This window comes from Scleropages formosus, chromosome 14 (genome assembly GCF_900964775.1).
Source record: "Scleropages formosus chromosome 14, fSclFor1.1, whole genome shotgun sequence".
Taxonomy (NCBI): domain Eukaryota; kingdom Metazoa; phylum Chordata; class Actinopteri; order Osteoglossiformes; family Osteoglossidae; genus Scleropages; species Scleropages formosus.
The window spans coordinates 7,908,375-7,929,516 of NC_041819.1; the positions used below are offsets into that span (position 1 = coordinate 7,908,375).

Consider the following 21,142-nt stretch of genomic DNA (forward strand, 5'->3'; position numbering starts at 1 on the left):
CTCAGTGCCTTCAGTTTTTATTTCCCTGCCCCTATCAACCCTTTTATTATAGCCATGTGATATTCTCATATTGTCCTTTCATATTTGCATGGCTTATAGAGTGTTGTCCCACTGTTTTTCCACCAAAACAGCACTTCGGTTTAGGAATGAACAGTTTCACACGTAATTCTTAGAATTGGTACCGACTACACACTGCAGTTAGTACAGTAAGTCACAGTTTTAAATCATAACACTGGTTTGATGTTTGTATTACCTTTATTTACATACAAAACATTAAAAAATCTACCTGCTCTCGCCACATTTCCCACTGAACGGAGGCATAGATTTTACGCACTTGTAACCTGTTCTTTTTTTTAGTTCTTAAATGAATTTATTATTTCTAAACTGACACTTGATAGTAGCATGTCTTGTTTATGCAGTCATCTTTCTTACGAATGGACAAAGTGAAAAGAACCTGCACCTGATGTTTACATGCTTTCAGTTTATGGGTCAAATTCACAATCAACATCAAAAACTAATCAATGTCTGGGCCTCACTCATCCCCCAGGTTATATAATTATTTCCATAATCACAGAGAGCTCCTCATCATTTGTCAACCAACCTACATAGAGTGTACTACCTATCACAAAACTAAAATGATACATCGATATTATCCTCCATTGCAACTAACTAGAAAAGAGGCTGTATGAGAAGGGAGCTCCCTCAGGCATATTACACCAGAAGTGCTGGTAAAGTATACTGTTTTCCATGCTTACAAAACTCAGGAGAGGGTATTTATATCGGGTATAACAATGGGCCATTCACACCTCCCAACTATGAATCACTTACCACTGTGAGTCTCATCTGAACATTCAGTTCAAGAGACAAGCCTGGTAATGACTTTTTCTGGAATACTGTGATGAACAGTTCTGTAAACTAGACTAAATACAATTCTCCACTTTTAAATGTCTCTTGCTTTTAAAGAAAAATCCTTTTGAATTCATGGTGATGAACAAGACAAATATTGTCAAGAGTCCAAAACAATCCCGTTGTTTATTTGGAGAAGATATTGTATTATGGTGCCTTATTATTGCGATGATCAAGTGCTTTCACTTGTTTTTACTGAAAAAAAATTGACTGCAGGTACATTTTAAGGCACACATCCAAACCCAACAAGTGAGGAACTGGTATAAACATTTCTGTCCAAACAAAATACACTATCAGGAGGGGCATTGAACAGAGCATTCCTCAACTGTTAGTCACAGTCTGGATGTCACTGCTTCTAGGTCTTCTCCCGAGTCTCGCAACTGTATAGCAAGACGCACTTGATGTCCATCTGGTACACAATCCCTCCCAGGAATGACTGAAATGTTCTTTTCTATGGTCAGTATATAATTACGTTAAAATATTAGAAAGTAGCTTCCAGCGGGGCCTAAATGTTTATCAGAGCAAAACCATAATTTACAGAAAGGACTGGTGGTTTTGCCAACACATAATTTTGTTCTGCACGTTGATCAGCAATGGAAAGGCAATGTATACAGTCCCCTTCACTCGTCTGCCACTGTACCACTCGGACTTGGCCATAAAAGCTTCTCCTCGTCCACCCGCATCCACACACAAACACATAAACACACATAAACATATACACTGGACGCACATATAGAAATGTACAACAATCTCTGTACATATGTGTACACAAACGTAACTGTGTACCTAAGTTTTTGCGTACCCAGAAACACCACTTGCAGTACCAGTAAAAATTTTGAGTACACTTCCACTCTACACTTCTAATGTTTTCCAGTAGACATTCTGTTAACAAATCTGATTTGAAAAATGAGCCTTCATGTCTTCCCATCTCTTCTGCAGCACTTCCCAGAGATATAAAATGGGGAACATGTGGGTTACTGTGCTTTCATTCTTCTGTCCACTTCATCCCATGCAAGTATTGCCCACATTGTCCAGGTGTACTCATTATTTTGATTGGTATTGTATATAAACTGCACAGACTGAGCAACAAAAAATTAATCTGAAGCTTTGCCCCGAAGAAACATATATATTAGCAGACTGACAAAACAGTTAGAAAAGCAAGAAATGTATCTGCGGTCTACTAAATACACAGTCATACAATCTGCCGTTAAAGGTTACAAATGATGGATTCCTTCTTAGTCATATACTATAGTAGATTTATACAACATTTCATAACAATGCAGAAAAGAAACAGCGGAGAAATTTCTAAGCAAGTACCAGAATAAAATAAATGGCAAAAAGTCACAGTTGTGGTTCAGGAACCAAAGTTACGCTGGGTTTCAGTGGTACAGAACTCCATCTGAAGCAGAACACCCAGAAAACCCAGCGAGATGAGTCCTAATGAGAGGTACGTCATGACTAATAGAGAAAGGACACCATACTCTACCACTGCTTCGAGTCAGAAAAAAGCAATTACCCAAAATGATCCCTTTCATAAGGCATTCCCAATGAAATTTTTATCACGCCAGCTTCTCCCTGCTTCCAGCTGCACAAATACCTCTGTGGTGCATTGGCTATCCGTCGTATAATGCCTCCTCCTCTATCTGCTTGAATGATCTGCCACTCTGTCACACTATGAGCTCCCCTTTCTCACCTTCACTCCCCCTAGAAACAGCAGCAGCACGACTGGCTACAACATCCCAACACATCGACACATGCAGCAACTAGGTGTATTGCACACACAGGGTGTATTGCATACACCTCTAAACCCTCGTCATACATCTTAAAGTGACACAAGCTCTTACACTTTGCTGCTGCAGATGCATGCATAAACCTGTTCGGTTCTGTCTTTAATTACAAGACACATGGGCTGTTACCTTTTCTTGTAAATGACTGTTCAGGCAAAGCAGACTGCAGTCAGTAACAAGAGAAAGCTCCTTTCCCCATTAACCCCTCCACCTCCCTTTCTCTTTCCACTCAGCTATGTGCTGGGTCTTCAAACCTGTGATCTTTTCCCTCCCTCACATCAGTCAGAGCTCATTCTCAGCACGACGTGCTTTGCAAAACTCCTTAGAGGAATGACTGCAACTCCTCTCCAGTCGAGGAAATCGGACTGCACGTCAAAGACCACTTGGAGCTGCTGTAATTTAATTATAATACACTTACTGCATCTGTATGATCTTAGGGTATAACTCCATTTGGAAAGCCTAAGCTAAATGTAAGAAATGTTTTGTTCAGGATGTGATTTTTCTGTTTTAATGCTCGTTCACAGTGAGCTGCACCTTCTGCAGATCTTCTTTTAGTTGTATAATGATAAGAATTTGCAATGTTCCCCTGATTGAAAAACCTTACATAACCAAATACAGGAAGACCTGACTGGAAAATTTCTCAACATTTCCTCAAAATGTTTGTGTTCTTTTCATGGTATTCACTTTCTAATATAACTCATATAATATGATAAATAGCCATAGCACAGATCTGACTGTATTTGTTTTTCTGTATTTGTATTTTTCTTAGCCAATGAAAACCTGTATGTCTCCCTATATGCCTGTACCAGATAAGAATGGTTGCTTTTAATATTAGAGATTAATCTGCAAAAGACTCTGTAGCACATTTCAGCAGTTAAATAACGAGGTAAGACATTCGCAGAGCCCACTCAGCTTCACCCCGCATTAGCCGTCATGTTGCAAATCCCGCTCCCTCCAGGGTCTAAGGGACAGCTACTATATATAACTCATCAGTCTCCCAGGCACGTCCCAGATTCACTTTGTGTCTTTTTATAGAAAGCCTAGAAGCATAGTGCAATTTTTAGAAAGACATTGTTGCTGTTTCTCCATATGTCTTAATCGCAGCCAGCAAATAGCTTTTTTCTTAACACAGTACATACACTGCATGCCATGTGCTTTGCACAGCAGACTTCCGGACTGGGAAAATCTTGAGTTGAACTGACTTAAACCCACATCTCCTCAAATTCACAGGGAAAAGGAGAAGATCAGTAAGTAATGCATGAAGACATGCAAATAAGTACATGAGACTCAAGGATCCACAGTTGCAGGACTGCATAAAAACATAGTGACAAAATCAACTAAAACAACATGAAATTACTGTATTCCATTAGAATAGGGTTAATTTTTTTTTTCTCGGGGCACAGCTAAAAACGTTATTTTCAATATTATTTTCAACAGAATTAAACCAACAATGTTTAAAGGTTTCTAATGTCATAAGCAGCTGGGGCCGACACATTTTTCCTTACCAATAAAAGGAGATTAATTAAGAAACGTTACAGTTTTACCCCTGTTGAGATGGCAAAGTGCTGCCAAGGTTAATACTTCGCCATCATTAATGTGTACAATAGAAACTCAGTCAAGTCAGTTCAATATGAATCTTTTTTAATAGATATCAACTTACTGCAGATGTCTGCAGTTGGAGGAAGATCAAGTATCTATCAGTTTTAAAGAGCTGTTAAGGAATGCTTTACCTCAGGGCCAATGAAAAGAACGAAAATGAGAATAAAAGCATTTTCTCAAGTGCTTATTCATGATTTTGTTTAACATTTCATTATTCCTCTGTTCTCTGTTTAACGTACAATGTAGGTTAAGGCAAAAATGTTTTTGCTTCAGAGATGTCAGGAAACGATTTTCAACAAATAAAGTTTATTGATCTTTTCAAATTTGTAATCACTCTCATACCTGTACTAAACAAAACGTGTGGTCAGAAACTGCACTCAAACTTCAATCAAGGGAAATGATCTTGGCGATAGCTACTTTCTACCATTACATTTGGAAGTAGTAGCGTTTGAAAATCACACATGTGACTTTTTATATTCCAAAGGCCTCAAAAAGCAATAATATGAAAAACATTAAGAAACTGAAAATATTAAATTGTCAATCAATGAATAATAACTTGCCTGGTAAGAGTGAAAAAACTGACTGAAAATATTAATTATCTTAAGTTTCCCTCCAGTCTTTCCAAACATAATAACAAATGCCAGTCACATTTTGGTATTTATTTCTACAATCAGCATTCAGTCAAAGACATTTTATTTGCTACTCATGCACCTTGAGGTATAACTTTTCGTTCTCATTATTTTTAGGCAAATAAACTGGAATCACTATTCCCAATGCTATGGATGGACCAAAACGAGAATGAAAAAGCAGCTTAGCATTGAAAGTTCTTTGATGCAGTGACCTACCGTGAAGCTATTGTTTACATTCTTCGTGCTTGATTCTGCAACACTGGCATTCGAGAGATCCACTTCATCAAAGATGAGAGACTGTGAATAAGAAGTGGGAGACATGTGTTTTAAGAGAGAACAGCATGGCATAAACAGAATCTATGACCATTAACCTTAATTATGGCATGCAAAGTGAGGATTTTCCAAGTCCTTTTCATGAACAAACCATTTATATATGACTCATTCTCTTAGGCAGGACAAAAAGACATGCACAAGCAACAAATTACTTTAGTCCTGCAAACAACAACATACATATTCCTTTCCCAAGATGGTACCCACCACGTTGAGAAGGGACCGAATTGCAGAATTCCCGTTATTGCAATTACATTTTCTGCTATTACAGCATAGATGGTATGCTGTTTAAATGATTAACATTTCATGGGTAGCCTTCATTCTTCCTTGCGATAACTACTATCTGACAAAATATAAATTTCACCTTTTCATAAAATACAGCATTAAATGGAAACATATTCCATTTGCTAATTCACAGAAGGAGAAGAAACTTCTGGAACTAATGCAAATCAAAAAAGTTTACAGCTATATTACACAGCATATCACATACTAAATGCTGACCGCATAGCTCTATTCAGACAAGGTGATTGAATTTCAACAGCAAAGCAGGACTAGGACAAAAATGTTGAGGAATGAAAAATGGCGCTGCAGAGTCAGAAGTTCAACTGATGCAATGACGAGAACTGATACATGAACAGTCCGCTACAACAACTTTGAGTCGCAGAGGAACTGGCAAAGAGAGCACCTCCGGCTGGAAGATATAGAAGGCAGCTAAAAAGCCCCATCTGGCTGACACAAGAACTTCTTTGTGGAAAGTATTCAATGATTTTACAACAATTGAATTCTGATTTTCTAAAACGTAACGATTACTAGTTATGCGTGTGGGCTGGACGGGAGATGAAACGTTTAATGAATGACCCCTGTAGACGCATATTACAGCACGCCTGTTCTGGCACTGCCTACTCCAAGTGACGATGCTCGGATGAGGACCAAAGTAGAGAACAGGCTTGGTGAGTAATATCAGGACTGAATGGGGCAGAGAAGCAGACAAACACAGCCCAGGCCAGGCGTCCACCGCTGCTGCTGACCCGAAATGTCACCAAACCTTCCTCCGAGCCGCCTGCACCCAGGGACGGAGGGCTGCGCCGGGGTCCTGTCCAGCACATAAACAGTACCCTCCAGCACATGTGGCGCTGGGACACCCGGTACGCCCGCTCCTGCCAACGCGTCAGCACTCCGCCCGCCTGCGACAGGGCAACCACACAGGCGGTTAGGTCCACAGCACCACCTGGATGAAGCCCCGAGAGCCAGAAGGAAAGTCACTCCCCTTCCCCCACTCCTGGGAGGTGGGAACAGGAGAGTCTGCCTGTAAATGTGACGGCTGACTACAAGCTACTTCATAATCATAAATGTACTGGATGTTGTGTGGGTGGTCTCCAGATAGGGTAAGGTGAATCATATACTCTGACTGAGGTCTGAAAGTAATCACAACTGATGCCCGTATCAAAAAGACTGGACTGCAGGACTTTTATGCAGAGATATTATACTCATCCCACAGTGTATGAAGATTACAATTTTTTTTTACTCTGCTGATTTATATCAATTGTTTCACATATGAATTTCGACGCTTATGAAGAAAATCCATGGATGTTTCCTAGGCATCCCACACCTTTGGTCTAACACTCCTTACACAATGTGATAGAGCTAGCAGAAAGCCTATAGAAAGTCTGGGATGTTGCAAGTGTATCAGCTGTGTGCTATGGTTGTTTACTTGTCAGCACGTGGGCTGCTCTTGCTCTTGCATTGCTGATACTTCACCCAACAGCATCATGGGCAAAACGAAATTGAAATTATTATTAATTATAACCTAATGACAGTCTTAGATGACAAGTTAAACCACTGAAGAAACAGATATAATTAAAGACATCTATTTAGAAACCCACTATAACACTGTACTTCAGTTGAATTTCATTGAATGTTTGTTTTTGTCATTTTTTCATGAACTAAACAAAATTTGGGGTGATATTTGCTGGTTGGGAATGAGTTTTATTCATAATAATGAGAACAGGTTTTTCTTTCTATGAATTTTCATGCTAGAAATGGATTTCTGAGAAGAGATTACCTTTACTTGAAATTACATAAATTGAGGGACGGGAGTATTAAGATAGCTGGAAAACATGTCCATGGAATGAACAGTGCTGAAAAGGAAAGAGGGAACTTCCTTGCGTGTCTACCGCCTGTATTCTTTCGTATGTTTCTTCTAATGCGAAGACCAACCTTGGCATCTTTGGCGTAGTACAGAGTTCTTCCCCTCAGCTTGAAGTAACGCTTCTTCCAGCGCTGGAAGGAACTCGTCTGCTTCAGCAGTAACCCTTCCTTCACACTTGCCTGGCATGAATGAAAAAATGGACCGAAAATAAAGAAAACACACTAGTTTAGATGCATATTCAGAAAGTATAAATAGACTGACAGAACACCTGAGCTCATTAAAAATGCTCATTAAAAGTGCAAATTTAGATGAACTTATCAGTGGTACCTAATGGTGAAAAGTAATTTCATACAGCACTGGGTCAGATAATGCTAAGAGTGATTTAAGTACTGGGTTATTAATAAAGATGCCAGGAAAATGAGGAAGAAGTAGTGTGCTAATGAGCACCTTAGCACACTGATGTGAGGGTGGTACTTGGTAAAGGTCACAGCAGTGTTCCTCCCACCTCAGAAAACAAACTCATCACTCAAGCCTCTTCTTTTAGGATGTATCCAATGGCTCAATTCCAGTTTATGTAACATGGATGATCAGACACAAGACACATTATCTGAAAGAGGCTGGAACATAGTTTGGGCCATTTTTTTGGCAACAGCTACATTAGACCAAGCAGACATGCAGGGGATGTCAAAAGGAAGAATGCAGGTATTACTAGGTAAGAGGAGCATAAACATAGTTCTCTACTTATGACATACGTGACTTAGGAACAACCCTTGCTTACAAAAGCCAATCTGTCAACCTTAGTGGATTATTCTGAAGTCCCGATATTTGTTTGTAACATTTAATGATGACCACTCCATCTGCTGCCCACAAGCTGGCCGTGCTGCTGCAAAGAACCCGTATTTCTTATTGACTCAGTCACTGCGTCTAATAGAGATCGTGTTTAAAAAATATTCGGTTTCTGATTCCATTCAAGTTACTTTTTATTTGGCTAGTAAGCAAAAGCTTATTCTGAAGGTGCAAAAAATAAAAAGTGAAAGAAAACAGATGCAGAAATTTACATTTATTTACATTTATTACATTTACATTTATTCATTTAGCAGACACTTTTCTCCAAAGCGACATACATCTCATAGAAAATACAATTTGTACATTACGTTAGGAGAAAGAGACATAGTTGCAGACATATGATTCTTAAGTACAGTCAGTTTGTTTCTTTCACCATATGCACCAATGTTCATCACACGAGTAGCTGCATAAGACTCAGAATATGGACATACCATACCATACCATGTCATACCATACCATACCAATAGCATGACTGACCGCAAGACGATACAGCGAGTTTTGAGAACAGCTAATAAACATCATTGGAGTCCCTCTACCCACCATCGACTCCTCATACAAAAACCGCTGCATTCGCAAAGCCACCAGCATTGCGGATGACCCCTCTCATGGACTCTACGTCCTTTTGCCATCTGGCAGAAGGTACAGAAGCATCCATGCCACCATCAGCAGACTCCACAACAGTTTCTTCACTGAAGCAGTCAGATTACTCAACACCCTGCTGCCTCCCAACGCTCACCTGGCACAGTGAAACAGCTAACCCAGCATGACTCCATACACTACAAACTGCCTACAATTCACAGCCGATGTCCACGTCCACGTCCTGTGTATTTATTTACTGTCTTGTACTCCTGTTCTGTGTTGCACCATAGTCTCCAGAGAAGCAACATTTCGTTGCACTGTATACAAACTATAGCGAGGAATGACAATAAAAACAACTTGAACTTGAGAATATCGACGATTCCTCATCACCTTCCCACTAATTTTTTTTTTGATATGCATATCAACATTTACGTACATTACAGGAGTAGCTGCGTAAAGGTTTATCTGGGCATGATCTTAAAGTTATGGCCCATGAACTTAAGAGAAAGTAAATTGAAAATGTAAGAGAAATTCTGTACTGTACTTATATTATTATTTCATCACTTCTTTTGATATTGGTGTGTTTACATGTGCATTGTATTCACGTCTGCAGTTATAGTCATTAATTTCAAAATAGGCTGTATTGTTTTCGGATTTTAGATAGGAGAAATAAACGCCTGGAATTCTTCATGAATGTGGGCCCATCCCTGCCCACACCCCTATATTTATCTACAGGAAATGCTTAAAAGATCAAGGGTGCTTCAACACCAATTTCATGCCTTGGCAAGAGGAGGAAAAGTAAATGGCAGAGAGGAAATGAGGGGTAACACTCTGCTTTGAAATCACCTAAACACAGCATTCTCAGGGTCAACCATTTTCTCCAGCCAAGACGCTATGTCCTTCCTTAAGGACAACATCTAGTTCAGCCCCTGCTTCTGTAAAAATCACAGGATTACAAAACAGTGTTTTCAGAGAAGCATGTGTAAAAAGCAAAATTACAGCTGGAAAAAGGCACATTACTTCAAAATCTTTTTTGGAAATCAACTAGCTTTACAGAAAAAAAGAAGAGAGTCTTAATTTACACAGACTATGGGACACGGTGGAAAGTAACACAGATCCCTGCACAGGTAAACTCTGGGCCGGAAAGGTTAGCCCTGTATTTACATTTACGTGCATTCATTTAGCAGATGCTTTTCGCCAAAGCGTTGTACATCTCATAGAAAATACAATTTGTGCTTTACATTAGGAGAAAGAAGGGAGACAGGTGGTGAATTGGGTTTGACAAACTGTGGGGAGTCTGGGGTTCAAGCCCTACTTGGGGTGCCTTGTGATGGACTGGCACCTGCCTGCGCCCTCTCCTCTTGGACCCATGCCCTGTGCTGCCGGGCAGGCTCCGGCTTGCCGCGACCCCACTCAGGTTAAATGGCTTTAGACAGTGTGTGTGTGTGTGTGTGTGTGTGTGTGTGTGATTACAAGAAAGAGAGACATAGTTGCAGACATGTGATTTATAAGTACAGTTATATATATGAAGAATAAGAACTTTCTCAGCCTCCTGTCCCCATTTACTCATCTGCCTAGGTCCTACAGCAAAAAAGACTTAGCTTTTTTGTTTTATACAAAGCTGTAAAAATACAAAAAGAGTTTTAGCTAACAAAATTAAAAGAGTTTGAACTCATTTTAAATGTACAGCAACCTAACCTTGCGCTATTTTCCTAAGAGGAAGCCTAGTCGCTGAGGCAGGATTACAGAAAAAGACCAAAGTGCGAGGAAACATCCTGGCGTGCAGCTCCTTCAGATATCAGACGTATGAACAATACAACACGGACCCAACACCATTCGCCACACCACAGGGTTGCCCTTACAAGATGTGGGTTTTTATTCAACCTTCAAGTTAAAGTAATTCAATTAAGTAATTATCTGCATAATAAATCAAGTACTCATTAAAATGTAAACGTGCAGGATTCTGACCTACAGTGATGGGAGTTTGGCCCTCCTGCCTTAATATGTGCAATGTAGTACACCTGTGTATGTCCTCCCAACTATCTCAGAAAAAACAAATAGCATTTCTGCTACTTATTGGATCATTCAGTGTGGCAGTCAGCTTCGAATGACTATGGGTCAGTTGCACACATCATGAAGACTCTAGATGGTCAATCCTGGCACAACTCAAACCCTGAACAAACTAATGAGGAAGACAGGCTTGAACCCGGTGAGTGAGGCTGGACTCTCCGGAGAAAGTAGCACAGAGAAGATCTCTAAACAAACCCATCACTGAGAAAGACTCTTACCTTCTACATACAACCTGGGCTGAACAGAGGAGCACATTCAGGAGCAGACTGGTCCACATGTGTTTTTCCAAGTACTGTCAACTCAGCTCATTACTACCAATGGCCATTAATCTCTGTACTATCTATCTATCTAAAAAAAGGCTAAACTTTGACTCGATACTGCCAAAACTTCTTCTGTTACTTCAGAAACTTCAGTTACACCATCTTTCGTCATTTGAATGTGCTGTTATGTTACAGATGCCACCAAAGGGGAATGTTTCCTTTCACAGAGCAACAAGGAAGTTCCATTGTGTGCTCCAGTTTTCGTTCAACACAAGTTCAGTGCTCCAGTTTTAGAATTTTGATGTGTCCTGTCTATGCAGCCCCTTTCTGACCTCCTTAGTGTCTTCACTTCCCTTGGATTCCCTTCCTTCTGCCAAGTGGGTCAAGAACTTATTAATAAATCATTTCTTTCCTAACTGTGGGAAGCTCAACAAATGTGTCCCATCTAAGTAATTTTCTCCTCAAGGTTTCTTGTCTTTCATGAACAATATACACATAACATATACAGTCTCCCCAAAAATGTCACAGTCCGCTGTGTAGAAACAGTCAAATAACCTTTACATTCCAAGTGTAGTCTTCATCAAAAACTGGTAAAAAGTCAATTGTCTTTCAATGTGTTTTAACAGCCATGACAGACAGAACTTAAACCCTTTGTAATTCAATAAACAATACACACACACACACACACACACACACACTGGCTGAAACTGCTTGTGCTGAGGTGAGCTGGAGCCTAACCCAGCAAAACAGGGCACAAGGCTGGAGGGGGAGGGGACACACCCAGGATGGGATGCCAGTCTGTCACAAGGCACCACAAGCAGGATTCGAACCCGAGACCCACCAGAGAACAGGACCTAGCAAAGCCCACTGCGCCGCCACACCCCCACCAAGAAAAAAAAATTGTCTTAATTTGAAAGCTGGGTAAAGGGGAGCACACACACACACACACACACACCTTCTGAACCGCTTGTCCCATGCAGGGTTGCGGGGAGCCAGAGCCCAACCTGGCAACACAGGGCATAAGGCCAGAGGGGGAGGGGACACACCCAGGAGGGGACGCCAGTCCGTCGCAAGGCACCCTAAGTGAGACTCAAACCCCAGACCCACCGGAGAGCAGGACAAGGTCCAACCCACTGCGCCACTGCGCCACCGCACCCCCTTCTAGAGGGGAGTAGTTAAGTAAAATACCAAGCCAGAAAATTAATTAAACCGTAAATTCAATTTCAATAAAAGCTGAATAAATAATGGATGGCTACTAACCACATTTCACAAACTGCTTAAGAAAACATCTAGAGAGTTAAAAGTATGTCATACTCATTAAAAGGGATTTTTGCATGGTGATTCTATACATACTCAGTTTGGATTCACATATCTACTCCACATGGCAAATGAGCTTTAATTGTTTAATGAGTTTGACAACTGAGATATAAACATAGATTTAGTGTTTCTTCTTTCTAATCGTGCATATTTTAAGATCGCCTTCTGATCAACTCAGAGCTATAATCTCCCACAACCAGGAGTCCTCTATTTGGTTCAAAGTACAGGAGCACAGAAAACTGCAGCATTTAAAAATAAAAAAAAGAATTGTTAAAAACCACACTTATGTTTTCCTCCGTTGTTCTTCCTTCTGTCATTATATTGGCCTTGTGGTTCCTATTCAAGGCCAAAATAATGACATCAATAGATGTCAAGATGAGAAAGATGTACTTCAGCACTTAACTTCATCAGCCAGAGCAAAAAACATTTAAATACATTTAATCAGTTCCAGATACAACCCGGGATCAAATCTAAAACATGACAAAAAAACTTTAACCAAAAATATAAACTGGAACTAAGGGGGTGCGGTGGCGCAGTGGGTTGGACCGCAGTCCTGCTCTCCGGTGGGTCTGGGGTTCAAGTCCCGCTTGGGGTGCCTTGCGGCGGACTGGCGTCCCGTCCTGGGTGTGTCCCCTTACGCCCTGTGTTGCCGGGTAGGCTCCGGTTCCCCGTGACCCCGTAAGGGACAAGCGGTTCTGAAAATGTGTGTGTGTGTGTATAAACTGGAACTCCGTTGCTCACCGTGGCTTAACGTTCAATACTTTCAGAAAAAACTGTTGAACGTCTTGTTGAAAGCAGAATTTGTATGAAGAAGTCACTTTTACTGTACACTTTTCCTGATGGACATGTCTGCCAGAAAGGAGAACGGGACAGTCCTGGGAACAGTGAAAAAGGTACTGGCACGTGAGCCCCTCTCTAACAAGTTCTTAATCCAATCACTGATGACTCAGTATGATCCCAAACAGCATTACTGAGGAGCACTGTGGCAAATCAGCTGAGCACCAGAGACATACTTCTGCTTAACGGAATAAGCTACTGGCCGACCTTGCCGTTCCTTGTGTCCAAGCCATTACCGCTACCCTCACCCAAAGCACGGGGGCTGTAGCTTGAAGAAATAGTCTTTATGCCTTACATGTGCACCATTACTGAAAGTAATGGACAGTGGACTATGCTGCAGAGCTGTACTTGCTACTTCCCTGGTATTATAATGGAACAACCACATCTTTCACTCCAGTGAGCTGGTGATTTACAATAAAGTAGGTTTTTTTTTTTTTTTTTTTTAAATGGAGCACTTCTAATGCACTATATCAGGAATTGTTGATTGGGGTTACTTAACTTACTTTACTTTTTACTCAATTTATGGCATCTGACCCACTTATACAGCGGGTTATTTTAATTGCTTCAGTTTTTTAAAAAAATTCCCTCTTTCAAGAGTACTACAGCAAGTTGAAGTGTGGTCTGTACTAGAAACCTTCAGGTTACAAGTCCATGACTTTAACTGCTTTTGTAACCTGTTCCCCTAATGATGCCTTTGTTTGCAAAAAGGAGCCAGTGATAAAGTGAAGTAAGGGCAAAGGTGGAGCAGCAGGGTACATAGTAGATCTGTGTGGCCTTGCATTTGAATCCCTGCTCTTGCTATAATACTCCTGACAAGAGCACATGGCCTGAATTGCTCCAGCAAAAATTTTCCAGCTGTATAAAAGGCTAATTAACCGAAAATAGCTTAATACTGTAAGTCCATTTAAAGAAAAGCAACAACTAGTTGAATAAAAAGAAAGAAAATTAAGGTGGGAAAGACGGGACTGCAGTGGTTACTTGGAAGACAATGACAGCATCTGGACCACTAACATATCTACATTTTCGTCAACTCTATATATGTTATAGGAATTAATAAAAATGTATTTGCGGAAATGCAGTCAAAGCAACAGAATAATAAATGCAAGGCCATTTCAAGCACGCTATATTAAGAGAAAACATTACAAAGGCAATCTAGCAGTCTTCTTAAAGGCTGTGTGGAAAATTAATATGTGACAAACCTCATCACAATAATAGCAACAAAGCCAAACGCACTGTCATTATTGTAGATGCTACTGAAATGAAAACGTTCATCGAAGCCCAGAGGAAAGAGCAATCATGTAGATAACGTCTTCTCAGTCATTACAAAAAAGCCCTCATTCCGAAGAGACTGTTTCTTTATTCCATGTTCCTCATTTATTTCTATGTACAGCGACTGTCCAAATCACTTTAAGGAGTTATGTTTCTCATCATTTAACTAAAAACAGAGACTTTTACCCTGAAAGAACATGCAAGATAATACTCAAGTCCTCCAACTTTTGAACAATATTCAGCTATGGTGAGGGTAACTAGAATATGGTGAAGTAATACACACACACATTATCGGAACTGCTTGTCCCACACGGGGTCGCGGGGAACCAGAGCCTACCCGGCAACACAGGGCGTAAGGCCGGAGAGGGAGGGGACACACCCAGGACGGGACGCCAGTCTGTCGCAAGGCACCCCAAGCGGGACTCGAACCCCAGACCCACCGGAGAGCAGGACCCGGTCCAACCCACTGCGTCACCGTGCCCCCCGCGGTGAAATAATACACACACACACACACACACACATCTTCAGAACCGCTTGTCCCATACGGGGTCACGGGGAACCGGAGCCTACCCGGTAACACAGGGCGTAAGGCCAGAGGGGGAGGGGACACACCCAGGACGGGACGCCAGTCCGTCGCAAGGCACCCCAAGCGGGACTCGAACCCCAGACCCACCGGAGAGCAGGACCCGGTCCAACCCACTGCGTCACCGTGCCCCCCGCGGTGAAATAATATTTAGCTATAAAAACAGACTGATTTGCTTGGTTTGTAATGCTTTGATACTTCCAGCAGAGTATTTTTATCATTCGTGTCTGGCAAGAGATGCGTCCAGCACTCATCACAGGAGCATCAAGCCCCAGGTGCAGCATAGCTGAAGAACTCTCTACTCAAGCCAGATGGTTCATTTACAAAACAGCTCACCGACTGAAATCAAATGGCTCACCGACCAGGAGACAAGCAGCACACCTGCATACTGCAACGACGGACCTGCTCTATAGCTCAAATGCATTGATGAAGGCACACAGGCGCACACGCATGCACACACACACGTACACAGAGTTGTCTCTTGTCAAAGAGATAAAGGTTTTTTCTCCCACCCAGCAGACACAGAGACAACAGACTTTTCGCTGCTTTGAAAAACAAGTGAAAATGAGATGTATGCATAGTTGCATCTCCATTCAGTAAAAGAAACTGTAGCGCTAGAAGTAGATGTGTCATGCACTTGAAATAGGGAATGGAGAAGTAGATGGAACCAGAAAATAAACAAAGGGTGAAAATCCTCCGTTGCAGCAGAGAGACAGCCTTTCCAAATGACTTCTTTATCGTTCATCAGTGGTTAATCGACAAATATACTTCAGCAAAACTGAGCAACTCTTCTAAATTGCCCGTTTTCTCCAGTAAGTCAGAGTGAATTTGAACAAGTGAATATGATACTGTAACGACCTGTGTTACTGCGAGTTGGAGCAGGAATTCTGTTAAATGTAGATAGTTGCATTATGGGGAATGTGAATGAAGTGTGCAACCACTGGGCGGACTTATGGGCAAAATGAGGGGGTGATCATGTTTGCCAGTGAGAGAGAGGGAATCTCGGGGGCAATAAGCAGGCTGGGAAGGCTGGCTGGAAGCGTGGGTTATTTCCCAGTGTACTGGTGTTTAATTAAATGTTTGAGATGAACGCTGCCTCTGCGTCCTTCTTCACCACATCCGAACCCATGGTGCTGCGTGCCACAATACCATGCTCCAATGAAAAGATGTCCTAGAACATGTATACAAGAATTTCGAATGTTTGTAGTGTACTTTAAAGTGCTTAATTCTTAATAACTGTATGCATTGCGGCAGCTGCTGCAAGCATGTTAATCTGGCAGAAATACAACTTTTAGAAGTCTTACTAAACTGTGTACAGCTTTACATAGAAAAATCCTATTCTAGCCAGGTCACACACACCCTCTGACAAAATCTTGGACAAAAACTGATAAAACATTCTTGGGAAAAAGACACAAAGCACAATGTCAGGCAGTAAATATAAAAATACGTTTCTTCTTTCTTAGACTGGTTTTGATATTTAACACACTTAGCTGGACCTGAACTGAAAATAACATTAACTTCATTAAAACTTATCTAAATTGCTGTCATCAGCCATTTGAATACTCTGCAATTCTTAGTTTTGATCAATTTAACTTTTATATTTCCATTTTAACCTATATCATAAACTACACTAATGTACACACCGAATAATGTCTCCATATAACACGCTTTAATTAATGAAATTAACGCCTTGGGTGTATTTGATGAAAGTAAGTTTAATCTTCTTTAAATACTAAAAATCAGTATTTGCACAAATAGATCAAGGTTGCAGAACTAATGTGTCGTTGTCACGCGGAACCGAGGACGCGGGGGTGTCTGGACCCAAGTGCGGGATCGGCCATCAGGAACCAAGGTATCAGGCAAGTTCTCGTTGTTGCGGACAGGCGAAGAGTCGGTTGTTCGGCGGTCAGGGTGAGAACGAGGATCCAAGGACAAGGAAGAACTAGACGTAGCGCAGGAGGGACGGTTGTCTCAGCGAGATTCCACAATTGAGAGAAGTTGAGGAGAGTCTTTAAGGGTGCGTGTACTGACTAGTGTCTGGTGCTTGAATGGTGTCAGGTGTTGTCGAGTGTGATACGGGCGTGGATGTGACAGTCATGTATTGACAAATGTGTGTTGTTTAGATGGTAAAAATACTTGTGTAATATGCAACTTCTACAAAAATATTGTTATTAATATACTGTATACACACAACCTTGTATTTATATTTCAGAATCCATGTTTGCCTAGTTAGTGATTATTTCTTCAGTTATCTTTGATATTTTAACCATTGATTAGAATAAGAAAACTGTTTTTGAACATTTTTAAGCAGCATTTTAATTGCTCCAATAAGAATACAACCCGGGTAAATCATTGTAAAAGATCATCATCTAACATTATAAATTGTATTGGACAGAGGCATCAGTTAAATAAAGTTAATAATGAATGATAAATATAAATCTCAGCATTCATGGAATCTCACATTCAACCCACTTGTGGGAATGTTCACATGTTACTGCATTAAGTCTATGAAGAAGTTCACTTTCTTTCATTTAATTTCACAATGGGGTTAGCTCACTATATCAGCTCTTCCCTACCTTGCTCCTGATCTGGCCTGAGGTGGACACTTTCCTGATGAGCTTCTGGGGTCCTTCGTGTTCTCCTTCACTGTCAGATGACTCATCCATATGGCCCGTTTCTCCAGAAGCTCCCTCCTCCCGATGGTCCATCCCAATGCGATCTATAGCAGTCAGAGCCTCTTTCACCGGACCCTGAGGAGCAGAGGCACACTTCTTAGTGTCCGCTTTCATGGGCTTATGTGAACCTTTCATATCCTACCTAAAGTAGAGCTGGACAGTAGCTGAAAGCTGTTATCTTCCCCATGTGAAAGAGAGTTCACCTGAAAGAAGACGATATCACTTTACCACAAAAATCACAGTAACTAAAAACAGCTGAACCCCTAATACACATGTAAATGTGGAATCATACTGAAATCGATGTTAACGTGTATTTTTTGGACAACATCAGAAACCCTGTATTTTCTAATAAAAAATTAATTGGTTTCAAGAGAAAAATAATAATGACCATCTTTCAGTCAGAGTACAGAATTTTTTCTTGAAGGTATATTATAATAATATCCTATCAGTAATCAACATTGATCACCAAATTCGTAACACTTTCCTAAAATTTGAGGAGGTTCCACACAGACTGGATTAATGGGTGTAGATTATTCTTTTCAACAGGCCTAACGTGGAAATGGGATTTGTCACAAATTGTTTTTACTTCATACTAAATACACACACACATTTTCTGAACCGCTTGTCCCATACGGGGTCGCGGGGGAACCGGAGCCTACCCGGCAACACAGGGCGTAAGGCCTGAGGGGGAGAGGACACACCCAGGACGGGACGCCAGTCCGTCGCAAGGCACCCCAAGCGGGACTTGAACCCCAGACCCACCGGAGAGCAGGACCGTGGTCCAACCCACTGCGCCACTGCACCCCCCTCATACTAAATAATCATATTGAAAAGACACAGAGTCATTAAACAAAAGCTGCTGATATAGTTGGACCTTCGAGCCTCCTGCTGTAATTATATCATCAGAATTACACACTTCCTACACAAAACTAGATCATACAAATTAAGATCCGTACAACATCATAAGTAACCTATTAGTCTCCACCATAGTTCCATGGCGTAACAGTTAAAAAAGCATGAAAACAAAAACAGCAGGGTTAGCAAATATGAATATGGATATTTGCATTAAACTGAATTCATTAACTGATTAGCGAGTAGTTACATTCACCGTCTGTAAATGTAAGATGTTACACAATATCTAATTATAATAACGCTATTTTTTTCACGACACGTGGTGGAAAGTGCAAGGTGTGTCCTTTGCTCTAACGACCAACATGTCGACGGACAAAAATATATTCATAATTGCGAGTGAAACACACCGATCTGTGCGACTCCGCACGACTGAGGTTTGACACGCGTTTCAAACACTTCGTCTTCGGTCCTGAGTGTTTTTTGGGGGGAAACACTTACTTAGCTACACTTTTACCTCCCGCATGCTCTCTAATCCCTTGCCATGCTCCTGCGTTTAAAAACGGAACACGCTCTGCAGTCGTTTCCGATGTAAAGCCGCGGTAAGAAACACGCGGAGGTGTGGTGGAAGTGTCACTCCGATAGAACGCGCGTGGAGCCACGACGAAGAGCCGCACAGTGACTCACTCACTGTAGAGTCGCGCGGACCCGTCGAGTCGCGTGCCGCACATCATCGCTGCAGCAAGAAAATCGGGTCTCACACACACCGTGACCGTTTTTGCAGAGTGTAACGCTCCGAAGGTACTTTACCAAATGTTTACACTCTTCTGGCGCCATTTAACAGTGTTTCACACCATTTCGCACTTTAAAATATACTTTTTAAACACCGTTTCACGCCGTTTCCAGCCCGTTTGTAAGTTTGCTCCTTCGTGGAAAACTCTTTTGTCCCGCATGATGATTGATGATGTGAGGCGTTGATGCGTTTTCAGCGCTAAAGTGGTTCCTTAAAGCTCACGGACGAGCTGCTCAGTCTCGGGGTCCCGCGTCGCGGCTGAGCAGCGTGAACTCAGCCTCCGGCAAAACTTGTAAAAATGGAAGCGCGGACAGCGAAGCGAAAACATTTAAACGCGAAAAGGCGGTGCGTGGTGAAACGGATCAAATGTGTCATTCGGGGACGGACGGTCACGGCGAACGGACCTCTTCCTCCCACACGGAGCTCCGGCTGAAGTGAACATCTTCCATGGTGTCACTCAGTCGCTCAGTGCGCTGCGTCTCCGCGCTTCGCAAGCGAGCAAAAAGAAAACACAGCGCGGGAAAAACACGGGCACCTCCGAGGATCTTCGCGATGTTTACGCGTGGGCAGACGTGACACGACTGATCATGTGTGCGTCTTGAGGAAGGTGTTCATTTCAGTTCGCGTGGGGCCCCTTTCTCCCGCTCCTCCTCCTCCGCCACTTATCGTCTCGTCTCCAGCGCCCCGAGCTCCGCGCGGACGAGCCTCCTGCCACGTGACGGATGAGGGGCAGCGCCGCTGTCAGTGAGCGCGTGTCAGCCCAGCGTCCCCCGGCATCTCCTCACCATCAGTCTCATCACCGTCACCGTGTACCCAGTTCCAGAGCCCGCTACACTTGTCTCCGGGCTAACAAGCTGATCGAGGGTGGGGGAAGGGGGAAGGGTGAGAGGGGGTGGCACTCGAAGAGCCCAAAACCTCACACTCAAAGTACATACACGTGATGTTGCCGTACGCCATCAGCAGATCTGAAGCATCCCGAAGAAGGTTCAGAATCAGCTGGCAGCAGTTTGAGAAGTCACTGTTTACCATGTTTGAGAAGACCATGCTTACCCCAGCAAATGTACAGAGATCTGAACTCACCCTTGCATCAGTGTTGCATGCTGAAGAGATGCTGAATTCATAGAAAAGCCCAGAGCAGTAAAATGATGAATCAGAGGTTAACAACTTGTCAGATACTACAGAAAGCACATACTCATATACACACACACACGCTGTCTGAAACTGCTTGTCCCGAACGGGGTCACGACAACCCGGCAACACAGGGCGCAAGCCTGGAAGAGGAGGGGACACACCCAGGATGGGACGCCAGTCCATTGCAGGGCACCCCAAGCGGGAATCAAACCTCTGACCTACCACAGAGCAGGCACAGGCAAACCTGCTGCGCCACCGCATCCCCCGGTCCATACTCATATAGTGTGGACTAAAACTATAGTATTCAAGTACTATGAATATTCAAACACCATAGTGCATTACAGGGCTTTCGTGTATTATCTGTTATTTTGCATGTACTTTCTATAAATTAGAGTAGTTTTTCTTTCTTGGAAGCTCATGGTGTACTCTTGGACAGATGATCAAACTTGGTGTTAACAACGGAAAGGACAGTTTCAGTAATGTACTTTTTCAATATTAACATTGAGCAGTTTGTCAGTTATTATTCTGCTGTT

At 42.0% G+C, this 21,142-nt stretch overlaps 1 protein-coding gene across 8 annotated transcripts in view; it reads right to left on the reverse strand.

Moving 5' to 3' along the window:
• The window catches only part of LOC108920559 (diacylglycerol kinase eta-like), a 38,625-nt gene extending 18,325 nt beyond the window's left edge, over nt 1–20,300 (reverse strand). For 2 of the 8 annotated variants that reach the window (XM_018729396.2, XM_018729398.2), the window contains exons 1-5: nt 19,883–20,300; nt 17,738–17,911; nt 7,469–7,579; nt 6,280–6,435; nt 5,138–5,218 (exon numbers count right to left, since the gene is read on the reverse strand). In XM_018729396.2, coding sequence (XP_018584912.2) covers nt 5,138–5,218; nt 6,280–6,435; nt 7,469–7,579; nt 17,738–17,911; nt 19,883–19,927 — 567 coding nt within the window. In that variant the 5' untranslated portion in view covers nt 19,928–20,300. The other 6 variants (XM_018729400.2, XM_018729404.2, XM_018729399.2 and 3 more) reach the window with 4 other exon arrangements.
• Between the last annotated feature and the right edge of the window lie 842 nt (nt 20,301–21,142).